This window comes from Marmota marmota, unplaced genomic scaffold (assembly GCF_001458135.2).
Source record: "Marmota marmota marmota unplaced genomic scaffold, marMar, whole genome shotgun sequence".
Lineage (NCBI taxonomy): Eukaryota > Metazoa > Chordata > Mammalia > Rodentia > Sciuridae > Marmota > Marmota marmota.
The window spans coordinates 6,377,862-6,400,226 of record NW_026000130.1 but is presented as its reverse complement, the minus strand read 5'-3'; the positions used below and the strand labels follow the sequence as shown (position 1 = coordinate 6,400,226).

Here is a 22,365-nt window from a genome sequence, read left to right as displayed (position 1 = left end):
GATGCCCAGCACTCCAGAAGCTGAGAGCTCACAGGAGTCACAGCAGGTTCTGGAGGCCAGCGTGGGGTCAGATGCTCAGAGGAGAGAGAACCCACTGGCTGATGTATGAGGGGCTGCTTCCCTCTCAGGTCACACAGAGCCCGGCCCTCATTTCCCCCAGTCAGATATACCTTCTCTCTCTGGATGTCACTCTTGATCTGGGAGATCTTAATCTTCAATGCATCCAGCTCCTCATCTGGCACCAGTGGGATGTTGGGTGCTGCTTCTGATTCGTCCACCATCTGGAAGCTGAGATCCGTGAGCGGAATGTACCATTTGCAGTCATACTGCTGGGTTTTGCTGGGGGAAAAGGAGAATGTTAACATGCTTATTGCCTTCTTTTGCTGATGTCACTATTTGAGAATCTGAGAACTCTGGGTCTATAGGGCTGCATAGTTATCTGATCCAAAACCCAGTGCTTATTTTATAAGACAGGTTGGAAGGAGGCTGTTGGCAGACACTGGCAGTCCCAACCTTAGTCACTCCTGGGAACATATATTTCACACTTGACCCCGGGCCCCAAAGTATCTGAAGAGCCCTGATCCCCCTTATCTAGTGCTAACCCCGACATCTCATGGAAGCACAGCAACATCACCCAATGGAAGCATATGACTGAAGTCCAGAGCTGCAGAGTTCAAGGAGCTGTGGATCTACCTGGTACAATCCCTTCATTTCACAGATGAGGAAACAGAGACTCTCTTCTGAGTTGACTAATTAAATCCACTCAGCACAATAACAGCAGAACAGCAGACAAAAGTCTGTTCTTTTCTGGCGTTGCCCTCTTTGCTTTCTTCCAACCTGGAATACCCTGGGCAAATCTGACCCCTGGTGGTGGTGACGAGGGGTAGACTACAGGCCTATGTTGGGAATAACTTGGTAGCCATCACCAGCCAAGCACAATGGCACACGTCTCTAATTCCAGCTACTCAGAAGGATAAGGCAGGAGGATCGCAAGTTTAAGGCCAACCCCAGCAACTTAGTGAGATGGTCTCAAAATAAAAAATTAAAAAGGATTGGGGATATAGCTCAGTGGTAGGGCATCCCTGTGTTCAATCCCTAGTACTGTTAAAAAAAAAAAATAGAAAGAAAAAGAAAACTATCACCAGGGAGATAACATTCAATAATTACCCTGCCAAGGTCATGGGAGAGCTGACTGTACCCCCAACACCTGCAGCCTGCACCAGCTTCTGCAGCTTCTTGACCTCTCTGTCACTCTCTCTTTTCAGATGATTTATGATAAAACTTCCTCTAGTCATGCATGAAGCCATGATCAGAAAGTTGAGTCACTGACTCTGCCCCCAGGAGGTCTCCAGACTGCTAATGACAACTTTGACCTTGAACTGGTATCACATTCAGGTGGAAACAGAATGCAAAGACAGGGCCTGGCCACATCATTACTCCTGTCCCCCAGAGAGACCCTCTCCTCCTGGAGTGTTGGGGTGGGGTCACTGGCTAGGTGGGATAGGGGCCCCATTGTCACTCACCCTCCACTCTGCTTCTTGAGCTTGGTGCAGAGGAGCAGGTCGGTGAACAGGAAGACGTGGCGCAGCTTGCGGGCGCCCTCTACCAACTCCACCATGAAGCTGTCCTTCAGCAGCTGCCGGTGCTGCGGGCATGGTGGGGAGGGCTCAAGTTAGGGCCAGATGGGTAGGGTTGGTGGGGTATGCTGAGCCCTCCTGGCCGAGCAGGAGCAGGTCAACTTTCTGGAGACATTCTCACCCTGGGGAGATTTCACTCCCTCCAAATCCAATACTCAGACCCACTTTTCAGAATGTTCTGTCCCATATCATCAGCCTGCTAACAGACAGGGGTTATGCATACTCCTTTTTGTTCAAGAAACATTTTATATTTCATTTTTTTTTTTTAGTTGTATACGGACCCAATACCTTTATTGTATTTATTTATTTTCATGTGGTGCTGAGGATCTCACCCAGAACCTCACACATGTGGGCAAGTGTTCTACCACTGAGCCACAACCCCAGTCCTCAAGAAGCATTTCTAAGTCCCTCCTAGGAGCTCGGCCTGAAGAAGAGGATGAATGAATGGGTGACACTGATGGCCATGGGCTTGGAGGCCAGGCAAGGGCACAATCAAGTAAATGGCCTGCTGTGAGAACAAGTGATGGGGCAGTCAGTACCTCTCAAGAGTGGCACTTGGAGATCCGGCACTGGCAAGAAGCCAGCCTCGTGAAGCAGGGGATATACCCATCAAGGAACTGTCATAGGCACAGGGCATGCAGCAGGAACAGGTTGAAACTTTGGGTATAGATGGGGCAGCAGCTCACTGGGAAGATGATGGGGCTCAGGAACTCTTTGAGAAGGGGCAGTGCTAGAAGTCATGGTAAGGGCCAGGCCTGGTCCTGAGGGCAGCAGGAAGCTGGGGGGACTCCATATCCAGGACTCCATAGTTTAATTCTCCTGACTAAACAGGGTATGCAGGGCTCCAAGTAGGGGCTGCACCTCTTTTACTTACTATACTTATTTATTTAGGCACTAGGGTTCGAACCCGTGGCATTTTACATCCCCAGCCCTTTCTATTTTTTTGAGACAGAGTCTTGCTTAATTTCTGAGGCTGGCCTCTGACTTGTGATATTCCTGCCTCAGCCTCTCCAGTGGCTGGGATTATAGTCATGTGCTACTGAGCCTGGCTCAGAAGCCACACCTCTGACACCAGCCTGGAAAGAGAGCTGAGTCAGCATGGACCACAGGCAGGTGGCACAGGGTGGGTAGAACTAAAACAAACCGGAGAATGGGAGATGTGAACTCCCAATAGGTCCGGAGTTTCTCTGTACCTAAGTACTTCATCTGAAAGTCAAGGGATAGTCTTTCTCACATAGCTCAAGGTGTTGCTACATAGGCACATGGAGGTAAGTCACTAATTCATCCAACAAAAAGTGCTGGGCATCTCAGATGGGTTGGGTGCTGTGCCAAGGACCTGGAGACAGAATGAAAGACACTGTGCACTTTCCCCATACACATGTGTGCTGTGCAAGCACGCTGTCTGAGTGATCTGATTACATCCCACAATACACTGTGGGTAGGTCCTTATGCTCATTTCACAAGAAAACTCAGCCTTAGAAAGGTCCACCCTCTTGTCCTAGGCAGCCCAGTGAGCAAGCAAGAATACTCAGTCATCCCTGCCCACAAACCCTGAGAAGCACCTTGCTTCAGGGAAGGGTTCCAGAGTGGTGATGACTCCACACTGTGATGGCCCCGAATGGTCTGAAGGTTAAATATGTACAACACAGTGTGTGAAAACTCAGTATCTCCCCAGCAAGAGACACAGTCATCCCTAACTGGAGAAGCAGGGAGACTCCACACCCTTACCCTGGTGAGGCCAGGCTGGACCAGGGGCTCCAATGCTGCCTGTAGCCTCTACCTTCCTGGACTTCCCCCATCCTCTGTAGGAGCCAAAGGCAGCAGAATCCCCAGAAGTAGGTGCAACTTGTGCCAGGCCCCCTAATACTCTAGGCATGGAAGTTACACATCGCAGCTCAGCTCAGCTCACGACAGGCAGCTGGCCGTTGGCACAGGGTAACCAATGTTTTTATGCAGGAGCTGCTGGTTCCCATAAGTAGAAGGGCAGGAAGGCTGCCAGCCTGCCAAGACCATGATTCATCACCACTCACCCACAATCCACATGCCGAGGGCAGACCATCTGCTGGGCGATAGCACCCATGAAAAGCAAGAAACTGTGTGCACCTGGGAGGAATGTACATGCACCATTGAAGGTCAAATGCAAGAGATCAAATTGCTCTCCCCTTCCCTCTCCCTCTCCTGGGAACATTGATTGTTGGGTCTGGGGGGAGGAGATCAGCAGAGGGTCCTGGGACAGGATCTTAGGGAATGGCTACACAGATGCAGCAAAAACACAGAAGAGGGTCCTTCAGCTCAGGACAGAACCAAGGGACCTTCTATGTGTGGTAGCAACATGGGGTTAACAGTCCTTTCTCTATACAAAGGGATTGAGCTTCTTTTGGCTACCAGCAGAGGGCACCCTAAGTTCAGCTCAGCTGTAGGTCAGAAGTCCCCAGTACCAACTAATTCCAAACATGTAGAAGCTCTAAGGGGTAGATTCAACTTGGTCCTGGGTTGTAATTTTAATACCATAACAGTCGCCCAATGCCTCCCAACCCCACCTTCGGCAACCTTATCTTTCCAAGAGAAGTCCCAAAGCCACGGGAATCTCAATATTTCCCAACCAGCCCCACTGATCCTGGTCCCAGCAATTACACTGCACCTTGTCTACAAGGGCTGTTCCAGGAATATGAGTTGGTGCATGTTGTAAACAGGCCTTTGGGTGCTGGATAGCTGGTGACCACAGTTCTTTTATAGGAGCTTCCCCTGAATATCAGAGATGTTCTCCTTAAGCTAGATCTGGCTTCTGAAACCCAGTCCACCCAGGGACTAACAACTTCAAAAGAAAGGTCCAGCCTCCTAGCCCTAACAAAATAGATGGGCCCCAACCACAACTCTGGCCAATCCAGGAAGAAAGTCTGGACCCTGGCTGAAGGCTGGTATCAAGGGAATGAATGAGAGAAATGGCAGGTGAGGAGGGCAGGAGAGGAGGGAGAAAGAGCCAGTCCTGTAGGATGAAAACCTCTCAGACCTCTCTGCCCTGGACCCTCAATCTAGGACCCACAACCCCTGGGCCTCCTCCCTGGCTCAAAAAGCTGGCCAGGCCTAGGCCTAGGCCTAGGGTCTGCCCTGCACAGAGCCCAGATGGAAGTTCCACACTAGGGTAGGGAGAAGGTGAAGCGGTTCCACGGGAAAACAGCAGCAGACCTGCAGAGGTATATACGTGTTTCAGGAAAGGGGAAAGACAGGCCCAAGACAGATAATCCAGGGAGGAGAGAAAGAGAAAGGGCAGTGAAGGAAGACCCAACGGTGATTCAGCAAGAGGGTCTGCAAGGTCCTGCCCCTTTGACTAGGTATCAAAAGTTCTCAGACCATCACCTGTGCCATCTCCTCCATTCCCTCCCAGGACTGAGGCTCCTGTGGGGGACACTGGTCATCAAGCTATCAGTGGGTCAGCATCAGCATAGAGTGGGAAGGTCCATGCAGATTTGGTCTCTCCCTGGAGATGTCCCTCTCAGAAGTGCTTATCAGCTTGGCCTTGGGTCTGGGAGAGCAGAAACTCAGCTTTAGAATAGCCTTGATTTCCAGCCCTCCCTCCCTGGACAGGTCCTATAGAGGATTCGAGCAAGGGAAGCTGGGTCACCCTCCATGGCATTCTAACGATGGTGTGAGGTCACACAGTTGGAAATGACTGTCCCTTTGACTTAGCATCTCTCCAAGAGCAAACACACCAGATAGAGGTGAAAGACAGAGAGGGTTGGGAGCTTGCTGGACCCAGGACAGGGACAGCACCATACTTTGGAGAATCTGAGGGGCAAATGAGAGGAGCTGGCTTGCTGGGACCACAGGAGAGTGTGTGTGTGTGTGTGTGTGTGTGTGAGTGTGTGAGTGTGTGTGTGTGCGTTGGAGGGTGTTGTCCATCTGTGTGTGTGTCCCTGTGTCCCCATAAGTGTCTGTTAGTGTTAGGGTCCTGGTTTCTCCATGTGTATATGTCCCAGTGTGACTTTCCCATGTGATTCTGTATAGATGGGAGTGTCCCCCTGTGATGTGGGGTGGAGGCATTAGGTGGCAGTACTCCTTCTGGGTGCTCCCTACATACAGGTGGAAGACACGAGCTGGAAAGGACACCAATGCCTTGTCAAATAACCAACAAAAATTACCTAGTCAGGATCACCTGCAAGTTAAGGGACCAGGATCATTTCCACCTTCACTGCCTGCAGTGCCCTTTCTCCTTAAAGATGCCAGCTGCATGCTGTATTTCTCTGAGTGTCATTCCTTAAAAGTAAGACGGGCAGGAAAAAGACCTGTCTGGTGGCATTTTTTTAAGGATTAAATGAAACAGTGTGCCTAAAAGAATAGCAGAGGAACTACTGGGTAACATTTGCTGAGGCATTTGTGGCTATAAGCACCATGTTCAGAGCTACCCTGCTCCTCATAAAGACCCCATGAGGCAGGCATAGTCACCTCCATTTCAGCAGACAAGGAGCCTGAGGTCCAGTAAGTTTATATCAGGTGGCTGTGACCTTCTGAGGGGTGGACAACTGAAGGCTGCCATGCACCATGAAAAGGTGGGTTGACTCCTGCCTTAGGTTTGCTTCCCCTAGTGCAGCTACCTCCTCCAGCTGTTACTAGGACATTACTGCACCTGGCCCCCAACTCTGAGTCCAGGCTACAGCCCACCCAAGGCCTCCATGTGAAGTTCAATTTGGGAGAAGCATACTATTATGAACTAAATATCTCTGTCCTCCCAAAACTCATATATTAGAGCCCAAATTCCAAATGTGATGGTATGTAGCAGTGCAATCTTTGGGGAAGCAACTGGGTTTAGATGAGGTAATACAGGTAGGACCCTTGTGATGGGATTAGTGTCCTTGTAAGAGGGAGAGTGGGAGAGTGAGAGAGAGAGAGAACGAAAGAGCCTGCAATGAGGAAAGGGCCTGTGAGAACAGTAAGATGGTTGTCTATAAACAAAGAAGAAAGCCCTCACCAGATCCTGATCATGCTGCCACCCTGACCTCAGATTTCTAGCTTTCAGCACTGGTGAAAAAAATGTCTTTAATTTAGGTGGTGTGTTGGTGTCCATCTGCAGTCCTAGCTACTCAGGAGGCTGAGGTGGGAAGATTGCTTGAGCACAAGTCTGGGGCCACTCTGGATTGTTTAAACCTCCCAGGCAATGGTACTCTGTCATAGTAACCACAGCCTATGGCTCCACAGGAGCAAAGGAGAATTTCTTCAGATCCAGGAATTTGTTTGATCGTAAACAAATCAACAAGGCCTTCATAGATGGGACTGAGAAAAGTTGACAAGGACAGCCCAGGTGAAGGCTGAGAGGAGAGGAAGCAGACAAGGAAAAGGAATGAGGTGAGGACCAACATGTCATATGTTAAGGGTGGGTCCTGGCACTGCTCCAAGTATACGCTGAATTTGGCACATTCTGCCCCTGGAAGAGGCCGTGGACCCAGCTCCCACTCTCTTGCTTCCAGAGCAAGTCCTATACCTCTGAAGAGCTGGCTGAGTGCCAGGGGACTGGCTGACACTGCCTTTCAGTAGCCTTAGTGAACTCCAGGGACTCAGCAGGTAGGCTGGGAACAAAGTTCCACAGCTAGGCCATAGCATGAGACTTAGGGGTCCTGCCCAGCTCTTTCTCTTATATGTTCTCTGGCTTTCTTTATTTCCTGGACCCCAGAAAGCATCATGGCCAATTCTGGTCCAGCTATCCTATGCCCTAAGTGACACATTATAAGATGATTAATCAATGGGGATGCCCCAGAAGGGACAGGACCCTGCTGGGTGTAGGGGGTGTGGGGTCTGGGAAGAATGATGTCAATTTATAGCAATAGCAAGAATGGTGGCAGCTAACATTTGCTGAGCACTTTCTAGGTGCCAGGCCCTGTATGGAGACAACATTATCCAAAACATTTCATCTTATTCTATAAAACCTTTTCATTAGCAGATTCCAGTTCTACCACTGCACAGAAAAAAAAAAAAAAAAAGGTGGGTAAAAAAAGGTGAGTAATGTACCCATGATCCTGGTAAGAATTAGAACTTGGGTCCAGATAAGCCAAGAACCTAAGCTCTGTTTGCAAATATTTATAAAGGGCAAAGAAAAGGTCTAAATCTGGACATGGCATGAGCCTTGACTTTGTAGCTTTAAGATTAGACTCTGGGTTAAATCCCCAGAGTCTCAATGCTCTACCACTGAGGGACATCTCTAGCTTTAGGACTCCTGCACTGATTGCGAATACTGTACAGACTATGCTCACCACTATCCTGAAGGTTTGGCTGAACTAGGGATGCCACTCTTCCCTTGTCTTTGCCCACTGTCCTCTCCATAGCACTCCTTGCAAACTTTGCCAACAAAGTCTGGCTTTTCCAACTCCTTTTTTTTTTTTGGTGGTGGTGCTGGTGAGAAAACCCAGAGCCTAATGCATGCCAGGCAAGAATTCTATCACTGAGCTACAACCCCAGCCATCATCCCTTTTTAATCATCAACCTAAAAGCCTCCATTCTCCCCTAGTGCTTCTGCCTCAGCCTGCACCAGCAGTATTCCCCAGGCCCTCCTACAGAACTTGTTCAGACTAGCTGCCTGAATAATTCTTCCATGAGGGGCCTCTGGGATTCCAGGCAGAGAACCAGGATTGGAGGCCCGATCATCCCACACACTTCCAAGCCTGAACAGCACACAGTGCGAAGCTCATATCAGACAGACAAGCAACCGCGTGGGGGAAATTACCCAGCAGTAATACTCTTTTTAGATCTGGTTATCTAACTGTGAAGTTAATTCAGCTAAACAAATGAGTACCTACCCACCAATCCACAGGTCCCAGACCTGGAAGGAAAATGTGCCTGCAGGACTCTTTTATCCAGAGGCTGAGGAGGGCATCCTGCTGGGGAGTTTCTGCTGCTCAAAGCTCTCAGGGGTGCACAGTCAGGGCTAGCTATAGTGCAGAGTCAGAAAGCCACCTGTAATGTTGTCACTTCCAAAAAGGGCACAGCTCTGGAGCCGGGAGACACGGATGGAAAGGATGATGAGATGATAGGAACCATAACTGGTGTCAGGTTGGGCTGCTGGCCCTGTGCAGGCTGACACCTGGGTCCCTCTATCATGCCCTAACCCATCTAGGATGATCAGGTGGTGATAGGTTACCTTTCAGGAGGCCCAGCAGTGACTGTGAGAATGCTTCCAAATGCCCAGGCTGATGGAGGCATCTTTCTTCTCTCTACCAAACTGCCAGGGAAGCTGGAAACCTACTTTGATATGCTCCCAGCAGAAGCAGGAGATGGGGCATCAGACAGTACCTAAGACTTGGGTAGGACATCAAGCTTCCAAGGGGGTACATTCTTCTCGTGATTCCACCTGCCTCTAGGTAGCGCAGGGAAAAGTGGAGGGGTAAGCAAGCCATCAGTTCATAAAGGAGGAAAAGGGGCCCAAGTGTAACATACTTGGGGTACACACAGGTCTCACTACCTGGCTTGCCTACTTAAGTGGCTATGTGACCATAGGCAAGTCATTCAATCTCTCTAAGCCACAGTTCTTCATCTATAAAAGGCAGAAGGCCTCTGACCTGATAGTGTTATCATGAGAATTCATAGGTATAGCTCTTTTCTTCTTTTGGGAACTAGCTATTCAATGTTCTATATCAAACTAAGAAACTGGCACAAAGGAAAAAGTAGGTATTTCCAAAGCTCAGTCCTGCTGCAAATTCTAGATAGCCTGCAGCCTCTCCACCTCAGTGGGCTGAGAGGAGGGGTTCTGTGGATTCTTTCTTGGCTGTAATATAGATGGTGCCCATGTGGCAAAGTCATCACCTCTCATTTCCATGCGGTTCCTCACAGGTAAAGAAACACTTTTAGGAGAGGCCCGCCATACTGTGGCCCAGAGATCCAAAGGAGAGGCCTGCCAGCACGCAGCTCAGAGATCTGGAGGAGAGACCTGTCCTGGGCCCAGAGATATGTGGTGAATCACCCTGCGCTAGGGTTCCTTATTCACCAAATCGTGGCTCCACAGCCCAACAACAGGGTACACATAGGCTTGGGGCTGCCACCGCCACAAAACTGGGATATCACCACTTGTATCAAGGGACAACAATAAGGAACTGGTAAGGTCCCTGTGGGCCTGGCTGCACCTAGTATCTCTCCTGGGGTGCTAACAGTTATCCCGTTCCTGAGGTAACAGGGAGTCTTGCATGCAGTTGCCTATCTCTTGTTTCTCCTACTAACAGCCAACTTCTTATGATTACCCTCTCACTAGTCATATAATCTAAAACCTCTATATTCTAACATCCTACCTCATAAACATCTCAGCCAACCCTCCAGGTCCCCCTTCTATCATTAGAAACTGTAAACCATTACACAAACCTACTGACTGTATTGTAGAAGATAACCGAACTAATCATTTCTGATTATAGTGACAAAACTGTAAATGTAAAAATAGAAGCTGCACATTGGGTATATTGAGTGCTGTAATATTGATCTCTCCCTTAAAAGTGAGGTATTGGTAACCTATAGGGACACTATAAGACAATAGGGCAGAAGCTGCCATACATTGGATCTACACTGTAAGAGAGGAAGACTCATAGACATCATGAAGAAACAGGCAGGAAAGTGCCCAAACAAACCCAGATACCACAACAATAGAATCCATAGGTAGCAAAGTAGGTGAAATGTCAGAGAAGGAGTTCAGAATATTCATAACTAAAATGATTTGGGATTTAAAGAATGACCTAAGTGACAGATACAGGCAAAAATCGATCACTCCAATAAAGAGATAAGAGAGCAAATACAAGTTGCAAGACATTACTTCAAAAAAGAGATAGAGATATTGAAAAAAAAAAAAAAGCCAAATAGAAATCCTCAAAATGAAAGAAACAATAAGCCAAAATAAAAGACTCAATAGATAGCATCACCAACAGACTAGATCACTTGGAAGTTAGGACCTCAGACAATGAAGACAAAATATAAATCTTGAAAATAAAGTTGACCTCACAGTGAAGATAGAAAGAAACCATGAACAGAAATGCACAATCTCTTCAATGAAATAATAGCAAAAAATTTCCCAAGCATGAAGAATGAAAACTGGAAAATCAAATACAAGAGGCTTATAAGACACCAAATGTACAAAATTACGACAGATCTACATCAAGACACATTATAATGAAAATGCCTAGCATACAGAATAAGGATAGAATTTTAGAGGCCACAAGAAAGAAAAATCAGATTACCTATTAGGGAAGACCAATTTGGATCTCAGCAGATTTTTCAACCCAGACTCTCAAAGCTAGGATATCCTGGAACAACATATACCAAGCTCTAAAAGATACTGGATGCCAACCAAGAATCTTATATCCAGCAAAATTAAGGTTCAAATTTGACGATGAAATAAAAACCTTCCATGATAAACAAAAGCTAAAAGAGTTTACAGCAATAAAGCCTGCTCTACAGAACATTCTTGGCAAAATATTCCACGAGGAGGAAATAAAAAACAACAATGAAAATCTGCAAAGGGAAGAACTACAATAAAGGAAAAGCCAACCAAAGGAGCTAAATACCAAAGCTAAATACCGAAATAAATAAAAATGACCTCCAATACAATTCATGTCTCTTTCAAGTCTTTCTGATAAACTTTTACACATAATTTTTTTTAAAGACAGAGTGAGAGAGAGAGAGAGAAAATTTTTTAATGTTTTATTTCTTAGTTTTCGGTGGACACAACATCTTTGTTTGTACGTGGTGCTGAGGATTGAACCCGGGCCGCACGCATGCCAGGCGAGTGTGCTACCACTTGAGCCACATCCCCAGCCCTTTACACATAAAAATTTTAACTACAATATTATTTAATTTTTCAGGCTTTTGTTTATTTCCTATTTTTTTCATTTTTCATTTCTCTTCACAAAGTTATACAAATATGTTCTTTGAAATTTTAAGCATTTTATATATTGTATTTTAATATATAATTAATCTGGTATGTGTATATACATTGCCTGTGATATGAGATGAGGCATATTTTACTCTCTTATAATTTAAAATACATTATTCAAGATTCAAGGATGAAAAAGATCAATCAGAGTAAAAATTGTTTAATAAGGTATTTATAAAGGTAAGGGCAAGGTTGAGGGTAGCTAACAAATTTTGTGAAGTACCTTTCCTTCTGTAAACTTGGAGAGGTAGGAGATGAAGTATGAGAGAGCCATTATGAAAAACTTGTAGAATAAAGTGACCTAACTGAAGTTATTCCCACCAAAAGCATGTAGAAACCAATTCACAGTCTAATAGAGTCTTACAAGGAGGAACAAAACACCTTGTTCTACTCTTGTATATTCTAAGTTCACCCCTTTGGTGTCCCTTTCTGATGGAAATCAACAAGAAACCACATAACAAGGTGACTTATCATGCAGCCTACAGTGTATGTCTCACCAAAAGGTGAAAGATGGAGAAAGGAGCCAATATGGCAGCCATTAGTTACATGAGGCCACTCAGTATTTGAATGTGTTTAGTCTGAATTGAGGTGTGCTATGTGTTAAATAGACATTAGATTCCAAAGAATTATTAGGACAAAGAAAATGAACATAAATATCTTACTAATAATTATTTTCTTTGCAAATTATGTTGGTAATCCATCAGGTTAAATGAAAATATATTAAAATTAATTTCTCTATTTGCTATTTATTTATTTATTTATTTAAGGTGTAGATGGACACAATACAATGCCTTTATTTTTATGTGATGCTGAGAATCAAACCCGGGTCCCACCTGTGCTAGGTGAGCGCTCTACCACTGAGCCACAATCCCAGCCCCATCTCTATTTGTTTTTCAAAAAAAGAAGTAAAGGAGAACAAGGTAACATATTTTGAATCTTAATGGTAGTACTACATACCATATATATGTTGTCATTTTTTATATTTGTCTTATCAAAATTCTTATAACTATAAAACTAAATGGGGTAAACTGTACCATATATAAATTATATCTCAACAAACATGACTTTAAAAAAGAAATCTAGTTCATGAAGTGTTTTAACAGTATTGGGCATGTACTCACCACCTGATAAATAATGGCTATTATGATTCATTAAAACAACCAGAATCAAGCTGTTTCATAGTGGGGTAGGGAGGAGGAGCATGGGAGGAATAGACAAACTCTAGATAGGGCAAAGGGGTAGGAGGGGAAGGGAGAGGGGGCATGGGGTTAGAAATGATGGTAGAATGTGATGGATAGGATTATCCAAAGTACATGTATAAAGACACCAATGGTATACTTTGTATACAACCAGAGATATGAAAAATTGTGCTCTATATATGTAACATGATTTGTAATGTATTCCGTTGTCATATACAACAAATCAGGAAAAAGAAAACAAAACAAAACAAAAAAACGCTTTTAGCCTGACACAACCCAGTGGAGGAACAACAGGCCCTGAGTAACTGTCCTCAGAACGAATGAATGTTTGGGAAAGAAAAAAGGTGTTCCCAAATCAATTCTATGGGTAAGTAGTGGGCGAGGACCAAACCTGGGTTGGACGATTGCTCAACTGGCATCGTTTCTGCTGCATCAAGGAGTGCATACCTGTTAGGCAGCCTGGAAGTACACTGAGGAGGATGCTCAGATTCTGAGAGCAGGACTGATTAACAATGTCTTGTCCTGGCATGGCTGGGGATCAGGGATACACGAGTGGCCATCTGTCTCACATTCCAGCTTAGCACCATCAAGTCCCCTCCCTCAACAGGCACTGATAGACAGTTCTGAATGAAAGGCTGTAAGTTAGAATCACAACCTTTCAAAGCTTGCTAATCCCTTTCTCCCTCTGGCAGGCCACCCAAGTGACCCTTCCTCAATAAGCAAATGTCCTTACAGGGCTAGGTGCTGGAAAAGACACAGATTAAGGTCCCTGCCCTTATGAAGTGTTCAGCACCTAAATATTTCCTGCTTGGTCACTGGGACCCTGGCAGTGGGTTAGCCCAGAAGAAGGATTATGAGGATAGATGCAGGAATGAGGACCTGGCTGCTAACTCCCAGGCAATACCTTTGTCTATAATTCCCTGAGGCAGTTGATTCCAATGATCTAAATATTTCTCTCCAGGTATGCTCAATGGCAGTCAGAGGCAGCCAAGTTGGAATCATATCAAGGGCCAAGCAAGCTCATGCATTTACTTACCAGGCAGAGTGCTCATAAAGGAATTGGCAGAACAGAAAGATAAGTTGTTCCAGGAAGTAAGGGCAAGCCGGGCAGGAACCTAACCAGCATATGGAATCTTAGCAGATACAAATCCAACATCTAGTTAGATCTGGTGGATTGCCAATAGGAAGCCATAGGCTTTTCTCTCCTTTGATGGCCCTTGGCCAGGGGAGAGAACCAGGGGCAGGGCCCATTGTTGTTTCAAAAGACAGGATCAGATTCCCACATCCCCTAGGTTCTAGTCATTGGACAACCAGGCAGGGAGCCCCTGCTCAACATCTCCCTTTGGGAGATGCTAAAGACTCATTTTGGCCTTCAATAGGTTCAGAGCTGACTGACATGGCCAGGAGTGTCTCCATAGGCTGCTCTTTCCATAAATTATGTCCCTTTGAGGGCACAGGTGCTCAGGAAGATGGGACTATGTTCCCATCCTGCTCTAAAGACAGGAACAGATTCAAAGGGAGAAGTCAGAAGCTCCAGGCCACCTAGGAGGTCAGACTTCATGACGCTGGGACTGGACCTAAGTGTGCCTCATTCTAGGACCTGAACAAGCCTGGAGAGTGGAGCAGAGGGGACAGTTTCATCCTCCTCTCTGGTCTTTCCTGGCCAGGTCCACCAGGGAAAATTGGACCAAACTCCTTGCTAAGAGTCAAGCCTGATTAGACTCTGGATACATGGGAGCTTTTAGATCAGCAATATAGGGTATCACTTCCCAGAGGAATACGGAAGATAAGGCCAAGAACAGCCTCCAGCCAGATGGGAGAAAGAAAAGAAACCCTGTGGGTTGTGCAAGTCAGTTCCAGTGGTGCCTGAGCACTGAGCAATCAGCATATGAACCAGAAGTAAAGAGGAGCCTGGGCCTGACACAGGTTCCTGTCCCTGCACAATACCCCAGAGCCCACAAGTCAGCTCTACTTACTTTAATGCCATTTCTGATAAAGAACACTCAGCTCAGGCTAGATGCCAGCTCTCTGGGCTGCATGCCTAAGCTGTCCTCACTAGCTGCTGCCCATGCTGGGGTAACCTGCCCAGCAACAAGCTAGGCCCTTTCCAGGAAGGATCAGAGATGCCAAGGGCACAAACCAATGTCTGCTTATTGATGACTTGTGAAGACAGAATGCCCATAAGTGGTTGCCAGAGATGAGCCTCCAGTGAAGACATCAAGTTCTTCATCTATCCTCACTCTCAAACAAAAACCATGGACTCCTCCCTTTCTTTCTCTTTCTCTCTCTCTCTCTCTCGGGGGAGGGGCTAGGGATTGAATCCAGGATTGCTTTAGCACTAAGATACGTCTTCAGCCCTTTTTATGTTTTTATTTTGAGATGGGGGTCTCACTCACTTGCTTAGGGCCTCGCTAAGTTTTCTGAGGCTGGCCTCAAACTTAGAATCCTCCTGCCATAGCCTCTCAAACAGCCGGGATTACAGAAGTGTGTCACCACACCTGGCTACCCTCCCTTTTCCCCCTCATTTAAATCCTGATATCTGGTGTTAACAGTGTTTTTTAACCCAGGAAGAAGGAGTCACATTCCAGACAGACAAAACATTATCCTCCTTTCTCCCGGTCTGTTAGGAGGAGAACCTAAACTGGCAAGAGTATGAGGGAGGAAAATGGGGTGCTCTGGATGTAACTTGACAGAAAAAGAAAGAGGCAGCTGAGAGATGGTGACTGATGCTGTCTGGTGGAAGTAGAGCATGTGGGGACACCCCTGCAACTTCACCCTAAAGCCTCACATGCAGAACTAGGTTGTGCCTTGCTAGGATCAGGGAGCACCAGGGCAACATGTCTCCTGTACTGGGCTAAGCCATTTGCTGAAGATGGACTCTGGGTCTGGCCCTGTGTGTCCCCAGGCCACACTCACCTCTCCCTTCTTCACTGTCATGGACTGTCGTCGGGGTGTGATCTCTTCATTGATGCTGGACAGGAAGTTCTGTGAGATGCGAAGGGCATCCTGCAGCAGGGAATGATCGGGGTGGCTGGAAGGGGTGTGCTTCAGCAAGTCCTGCCCCAAGTGGAAAGACTTAAGTCAGAGAGTAGAACTGGCATGGACCCACACTTGGTGTTAACTCAGAGCTTCTGGCTCCTCAGGTGTCACTGCTATTTCTCTCAAAGGGCCTGGGCTTTGCAGTTAGTGCTTGTAGAACACCATCCCAGAAGCAGGTCCTAAATGGCACTCCAAGAAACACATGCCATTTGTACAAAGCCAAAAGGAGTTTCCACTATAAGGTTCTAGGGTAGGGTTTCTGAACTTTGGTGCTATTGACATTTTGGACCAGATAATTCTTTGTTATGGTGTGTGGTAGGGGGCTGTCCTGTACCCCATAGGATATTTACTACCACCCCTGGCCTCTGTATACTAGATGCCAATAGCACTCCGTCTCTGTAATTGTAACAACCAAATATGTCTCTGGACATTGCCACATGTTCCTTCGGGAGCAGACTCAGTTTTGATCCAGAATCCCTGGCCTATACAAGGACAGGAGAAAGCCCATGATCCTTCTGGCTCCTCCTCCTTTAGATGAGAGTCTAGGCTTTTTCAGATGGAAATACTGATACCTTCTCTGCTAGGAATACAGATCATTTCTGCTCAAGGTCAGGTTCAGATAAACATAATCCCCCTTAGATTCCAAATCCCATTTGCAAAGAGAACCTGGAGACATGAAATAGGAGGAAGGCACCTGGGTTGGCAATGAGAACACATCCCCCGGCCCCTCCCCCTCCCCCGCTCAGGGGCAGATTCAGTTTTTCCCTACCATAATGCTTGGCTAGGTGCACACTTGGTCCTGGATCAATCACAGCAAGCGGGCAGACTGAATTGTCTTAGTCTGACAGGTTATCTGCCAGAGCCTCTGAACTGCATAACATTTCCCCCCATTCCAAAACCTTTTTTTTTTTTGAGATGGAATCTCGCTGTGTTGTCTAGGCTAGCCTTGAACTCTTAAGACTCAAGTCACCATCCTGCCTCATCCTCCTCCAAATAGCCAGAATTATAGGCGTATATTACTGCACCTGGCTCTCCATTCAAAATACTTTTTAAAACAATATTTATTTTTCAGTTGGACATAATACCTTTATTTATTTTTATATGGTGCTGAGGATTGAACCCAGGACCCCGCACTTGCTAGCCGAGTGTTCTACCACTGAGCCACAACCCCAGCCCTCAAAAACTCTTAATTAGAGCATGGCAAGAAATTATGAAACATCTGGTCAACAGCATATTATGCTTAAAAAAGAATAAGGTGGGCCTGGGGTTGTAGCTCAGTGGTAGAGTGCCTGACATGTGTGAGGCACTGGGTTTGATCCTCAGCACCACATAAAAATAAATAAATAAAATAAAGGTATTGTGTCCATGTACAACTAAAAATATTAATAAAAAAAAAAGAATAAGGCATAGCTGCTTGGGCTAAAGTAGAACAACCTCTATGGTGTGGTATTAAATGGGAAAGAGCAAAGTGTGAAACACATACAATGTAACACCTTCTGCATAATTAAAAGAGATGTTCACGTCTGTTAGCTCATGCATACAATCTTTCTGGTGGTGGGCTCCTTTGCGGGGAAGGAGCAGGCAAGGAAATGAATATGTCACACACTTGTATGAATTGGTTGTAAATGTTTTTTCAAGTGTATGTGAAACTTACAAATCATACTAATAGGGTCTCCTAGGCAGTAGGACTTGGATTGTTTTTATTTTCTGGTTTTGTTTCTCAGTATTCATAAAACCCCATTAGTGACTCCCCACTGAGGTGGGATCTCCCTCTGCTCCTTTCCCGCAGCCTTCAGAATGCACGGAGCCTCTGGTCCCCAGTCCTGTTTATCTCGGAGTCTCAGTTCATACACTTTACTGCCTTCTCCATCTTTAAGCCCCAGTCCACATGGGACAGGATGCTCCCACCCTGCTGTGGGAGAGCCTGCTTCTGTTCTCCCAGCATCCTCTCCTGTGAGACCCTGGACAGCAGAGGCCCCTTATCTCTGCAACCTCAATAAAGGTTTGTGGGAGAGGAAGGGGTTGGGAGTAGAAGGGTGGGCAAAAGGTAAGTGTCAGCTCCAGGACAGGAGAAACAAAGGGCCCAAGGTAAGAAGGCCACACCTAGTTGGGCATGAGGACAGGGAAAATGCCCAGACCAAGTTGGGAGGCAGCTGTAGTGCCTCTAAGATATGACTCACATGAAGGACCAGCGTGCTTCTTGTCACCCGGTCCACAGGCTTGTAGAGCAGGGCTGTGGAGAGACAGGCAGGGTGAGATGATCACACCTGGTGAAAGCAGGATACTCAACCACTAGGGCTGCAAAGGGGAGGGAGAATGGTGCAGCCCCAACCTCTACAGGTCCCACCTGACCTCCGCACAAGTGATGAGGGCAAATCCAGAGCACCTGTCTGCCACGCTCAAGCTTTAAGTCTAGGACATCAAATACAGAGTATGGAGCTGCTGGTCAGGCCCAAACCCTCAGCTAACTTGGTGACAACATCCAAAAAGGCTCAGTATTGATACTCCTGCCACCTGGGGTTAATGAGGGCCCCAATCCTGGATGGAAATCTGTTCTCGATCCTAGAGGGTACCCTGGGAGTAGACCAGCATGCTGCTCTCAATGTCATGCCTGGATGCTTTGCAGGCCTGGTTCTGAGGAGGGCAGGAGCCAACATGATGCTGACATAGCTCTCAGTCTGACAGGTGCTCTGAGATGGGAACCTGCTGAGGATATCCAACCTTTAGTGGTAAAGAAGTCCCAACCAGCCTTGGCCACCTGTGTTTTTCTCAGACAACAGGGAGCACAGCCCACCACGAGCATAGATGCTTAGGTGTTTTCTGACACATACATTTCCTCTCTTGACTCCCACGATCAGTGTTGGGCATTTTACAGATAGGGAAACTGCAATTCACAGCAGGGATAGAGAGTAAGTAAGCTCTGGGGATTGACACTACACGGGCTGTTCTCTGTGAGTGAGCAAACTATTCACACTGTCCTAACAATCAAAAGCAAGAAATGACTTTCCATTCCTGACTCCACTTTTTAATCAGAGTGCAGAGGTTAAACACAGCCCTGGGAATCCAATCACTCTGGATTTAAATCCTGCCCAGCTACCTAGAACCTATGTTTCACTTGGGCTATTTTATGTTTTATACCCATTTTGTCATCTGTCATGTTTTAAATGTGTGCCCCAAATTTCATGGGTTGGTAACTTAATCCCCTAAATTATACATGTTAATTGTATTTGACAGGTGGAACCTTTGGGATATGATTGGGTCAGGAAGGCTCTGTCCTCATAAATGGGTTAGTCCATTCAAAGAATTAATGGGTTGCTGAGGGATAGTTTTGTTATCAAAGTGAGTGCTCTTTGGCACGTTTACTCTCTCTCTCCATGGGATGTCCCATGCAGCCTTAGGACTCTAGAGAAGTCCTCAATGGATATGGCTGCCTGATCTTAAACTTCTCAGCTTTCAGAACTATGAGCCAAATATACCTTTATTCTTTATAAATCACTCAGATCTGTGGTAGTCAGAGCAACAGGAAATAAACTAACATCTCATATTTTTTTTTTTTTTTTGGTACATTGGGGATTGAACCCAGGTGCTTTACCACTGAGCCGCATCCCCAGCCCTATTTTGTATTTTATTTAGAGATAGGGTCTCACTGAGTTGCTGAGAGCCTTGCTAAGTTACCGAGGGTGGCTTTGAACTTGTGATCTTCCTGCCTCAGCTTATCAAGTTGCTGGGATTACAGGTATGCACTAATATCTAATTTTATCTCTAATGCCAAGCTAATATCTCACTTGAAAGAGGAAAAAAATAAAGTTCTTCTTACAGGGCCACTGGGCATGACATAATGGTATCTAAAAATTTTTTCAGATGAGATCTCACTACATTGCTCAGGCTGGTCTTGGACTTGCAATCCTTCTTCCTCGGCCATGCCATCACAGCTGGTATGATCACATTTTAAATACCCAGTAGTGTTAGTTTGTGGGTGCTTGCTGACTCCTATAATTTTTTCCTGATTGCTACCGTTGGTGGCAAACTGGTCCTGACCACATCCTTCCCATCCTGCCATACTCAGACCTTCTCTTTCCTCATCTCTCTCAAAATTTGAGGTCCAGAACAGGGAAGACACAAGGGGAAGACCCAAATAGGCACCACTTCTGCTTTTCCAGTAACCATCCCCATGAAGACACAAAGAGGCCCTGCATAGAGAACAACTCACTTTCCAAAGAATTCTTGGTGGCTGGGTCCTTGGCATCCCTGTTGCTTCTGGCTCTCAGGTTCTGCAGAGAAAAGAATGTGCTTACAAGAGATGGCTAAAGCAGCCTGGAAGTGGCACAAAATTCTACAGTCAGGAATATTTGACAGAAAGCATGGCCTTCTCTTCCCACAAAGAACCCCAGATGCAGCAACCTCAGGACATTCTGAGAAGCTGAATGAAAACCCATATTGTGACCCATGAGCAAGCGGAGCATGGATGCCCCAGACACTTAGGACAGGATTTCTCGACTTCAGCACTGTGGACGTTTGGGGCTGGAATTCCCAGTCCTGTGCAGCAGCCCTGTGCACTGCAGGAGGATGAGCAACATCCCTGGTCTCCACCTGTAGGTGTAATTAACATACCTGGCCTCCTTTTATGAAAACCGAAAATGTCTTTAGGCATTGCCAAGGGTCTCTTTGGGAACAAAATCACCCCTTGGTGAGAACCTCTGATACAGATAAGCCTGTAAACACAGCAAACTTCTTTCTTGGAGCAATTCAACAGCATGCAGGGAGCTGGCCATTCAGAAGAGCACTCTGGTTTGGCATCAGCCAGGGTGAGCCTGCTACTACCCATATTTATACCGGGTGCTTCACCCACCCTCTTGGGTGGAAATGTATAAATATACTTGCTAAAATATGCAAATGTACTTGCTCTAAAATAAGGTGGTAAGATTCCTGTAGAGAGAGCAGGGCTTTTACTGGATAGGTCATGTTTCAACACAGCTGCTTAAAAAGGATCACAGATTTGATCTAATGTGCTAAGAGAAATGAGGATAAATGATCCCCATGTCCCTGAAATCATCCCCAGGAAGCAGCTGTGAGGAATCCTAGTACTAGGCTTCTAAATAAATGCATAACCCACCAGAGAGATGGGAAAGGATTCTGGGATTGCTCTCCCAACCTCTTGTGCTGCAGGAATCCTTCCAGGCCTGTAAGATAGTGACTCCCAGCTCACTGGAGCCAAAACCCATCATGCACTTTGGTACCTTTCCTGAGTTAACATCCCTTGCAGTGACTGTTCCTCCCTACATCTGACTCAGCAGTTTCCAAAGGATGTGAGGGGGTGTGAAAGTTCAACAAGAGACTCTGCAAAAACTAGGTGCTGAGCTCACATGAGCCTGGGAGGCACCCCCACTCCACATGTCCCTGCATGGGGCAAGGCACAAACTCTGGGATATCCTGCTACAAGGAGCCTTAAGAGTTTGGTTTAACCCCACATTTCCCAAACTTACTTGGTTCCAGAAACCCTTTTCATCTAACTCATATTATTTACTGTCTGGAAGCTGGTGTCCCACAGAACCCAGAATGTACAACTTCAGTGTAACTGGACGCTAACTCACGCTTAGCACTGGTCCCAGGAGAAGGTGAAGAACCAATACCCCTCCCCCTACCCTGTATCTGACCTCCCCCAACCCTGTATTTGAGTGTGAATCTCAGATCCCTTGCCCAAGCACTGACCTCCCAAGACATAGTTTCCCATACCACCACACAGCCTGCTGCTTCCTCTTTCTTGAGCTTGATTTTGCTCTCTTTGGGCCATTCCAATTTCTCTGGATCATTTTTGAAATACAGAAAACCAGCTTCAATGGTTTAGGAATCACAAAGATTCAAAGAGCACCAGATTCCAGTAGGCACCAAGCCACCATCCCACTCCTTGCATCTCAGCCTTGGCTCAGATTCTCACTGAAGACCTCAGGGGGACCACGTGACCTCCCTTGGTCATGTCCCACCATGGCTTCTTCCTTCCTCTGTAGAAACCTGTACAGGTGGACTTGAACTGGGCTTCTTAACTGTAGCATGCTCTTTAAGGATCAATTCTTTTTGTTGTTGTTGTTCTAAATAGTTATACATGATAGTAAAATACATTTTGACACATCATACATAAATGGAGTATAACTTCTCATTTTTCTGATTGTACATGGTAGAGAATTCAGTGGTCGTATAATCATACAGGCACACAGGGTCATAATGTCCGATTCAGATTTATCAAGGTCACTTAAACTTTGGTGCAAATATTCTAGCTGATAAAGAGTGTGGGGGTTTGCTAATTGAATGAAAAAGGAGAAGAAAAGAATGGACTGAGTGCTTTAGGGGGAACAGGCGTAGGAGGGACAGTGTGACACAAGTTATCACTGTTGGAGACAATCAGAGCTAGGGCCTCACACCCAGTCCCATGATAAATGATAAAATGGCACAAAGTCTCTGGAACAAAGCCCAGGTGTGACCTTCAAGTGTTGTCCCTTGGCAAGACAGACAAGGCTCATTCCATGTTTCTAGTTTCTGTTTCTCTTTTTAATTCCACATTTCTCACACTAGAATCCTTATTTGGTGGTGGGGCGGGTGG

The 22,365-nt window shown here is 46.2% G+C and overlaps 1 protein-coding gene across 2 annotated transcripts in view; it reads right to left on the bottom strand.

The window, feature by feature from the left end:
* Positions 1-22,365, bottom strand: part of Bcr (BCR activator of RhoGEF and GTPase) — a 140,721-nt gene that overhangs the window by 32,902 nt on the left and 85,454 nt on the right. For both annotated transcript variants that reach the window (XR_007341259.1, XM_015500161.2), the window contains exons 6-10: positions 19,981-20,041; positions 17,951-18,003; positions 15,648-15,788; positions 1,524-1,645; positions 171-339 (exon numbers count right to left, since the gene is read on the bottom strand). Coding sequence is in view for 1 of the 2 variants with exons in the window: in XM_015500161.2 (XP_015355647.2) it covers positions 171-339; positions 1,524-1,645; positions 15,648-15,788; positions 17,951-18,003; positions 19,981-20,041 (546 nt within the window). In the remaining variant the exon portion in view is untranslated. The remainder of the gene's footprint in view (positions 1-170; positions 340-1,523; positions 1,646-15,647; positions 15,789-17,950; positions 18,004-19,980; positions 20,042-22,365) is intronic.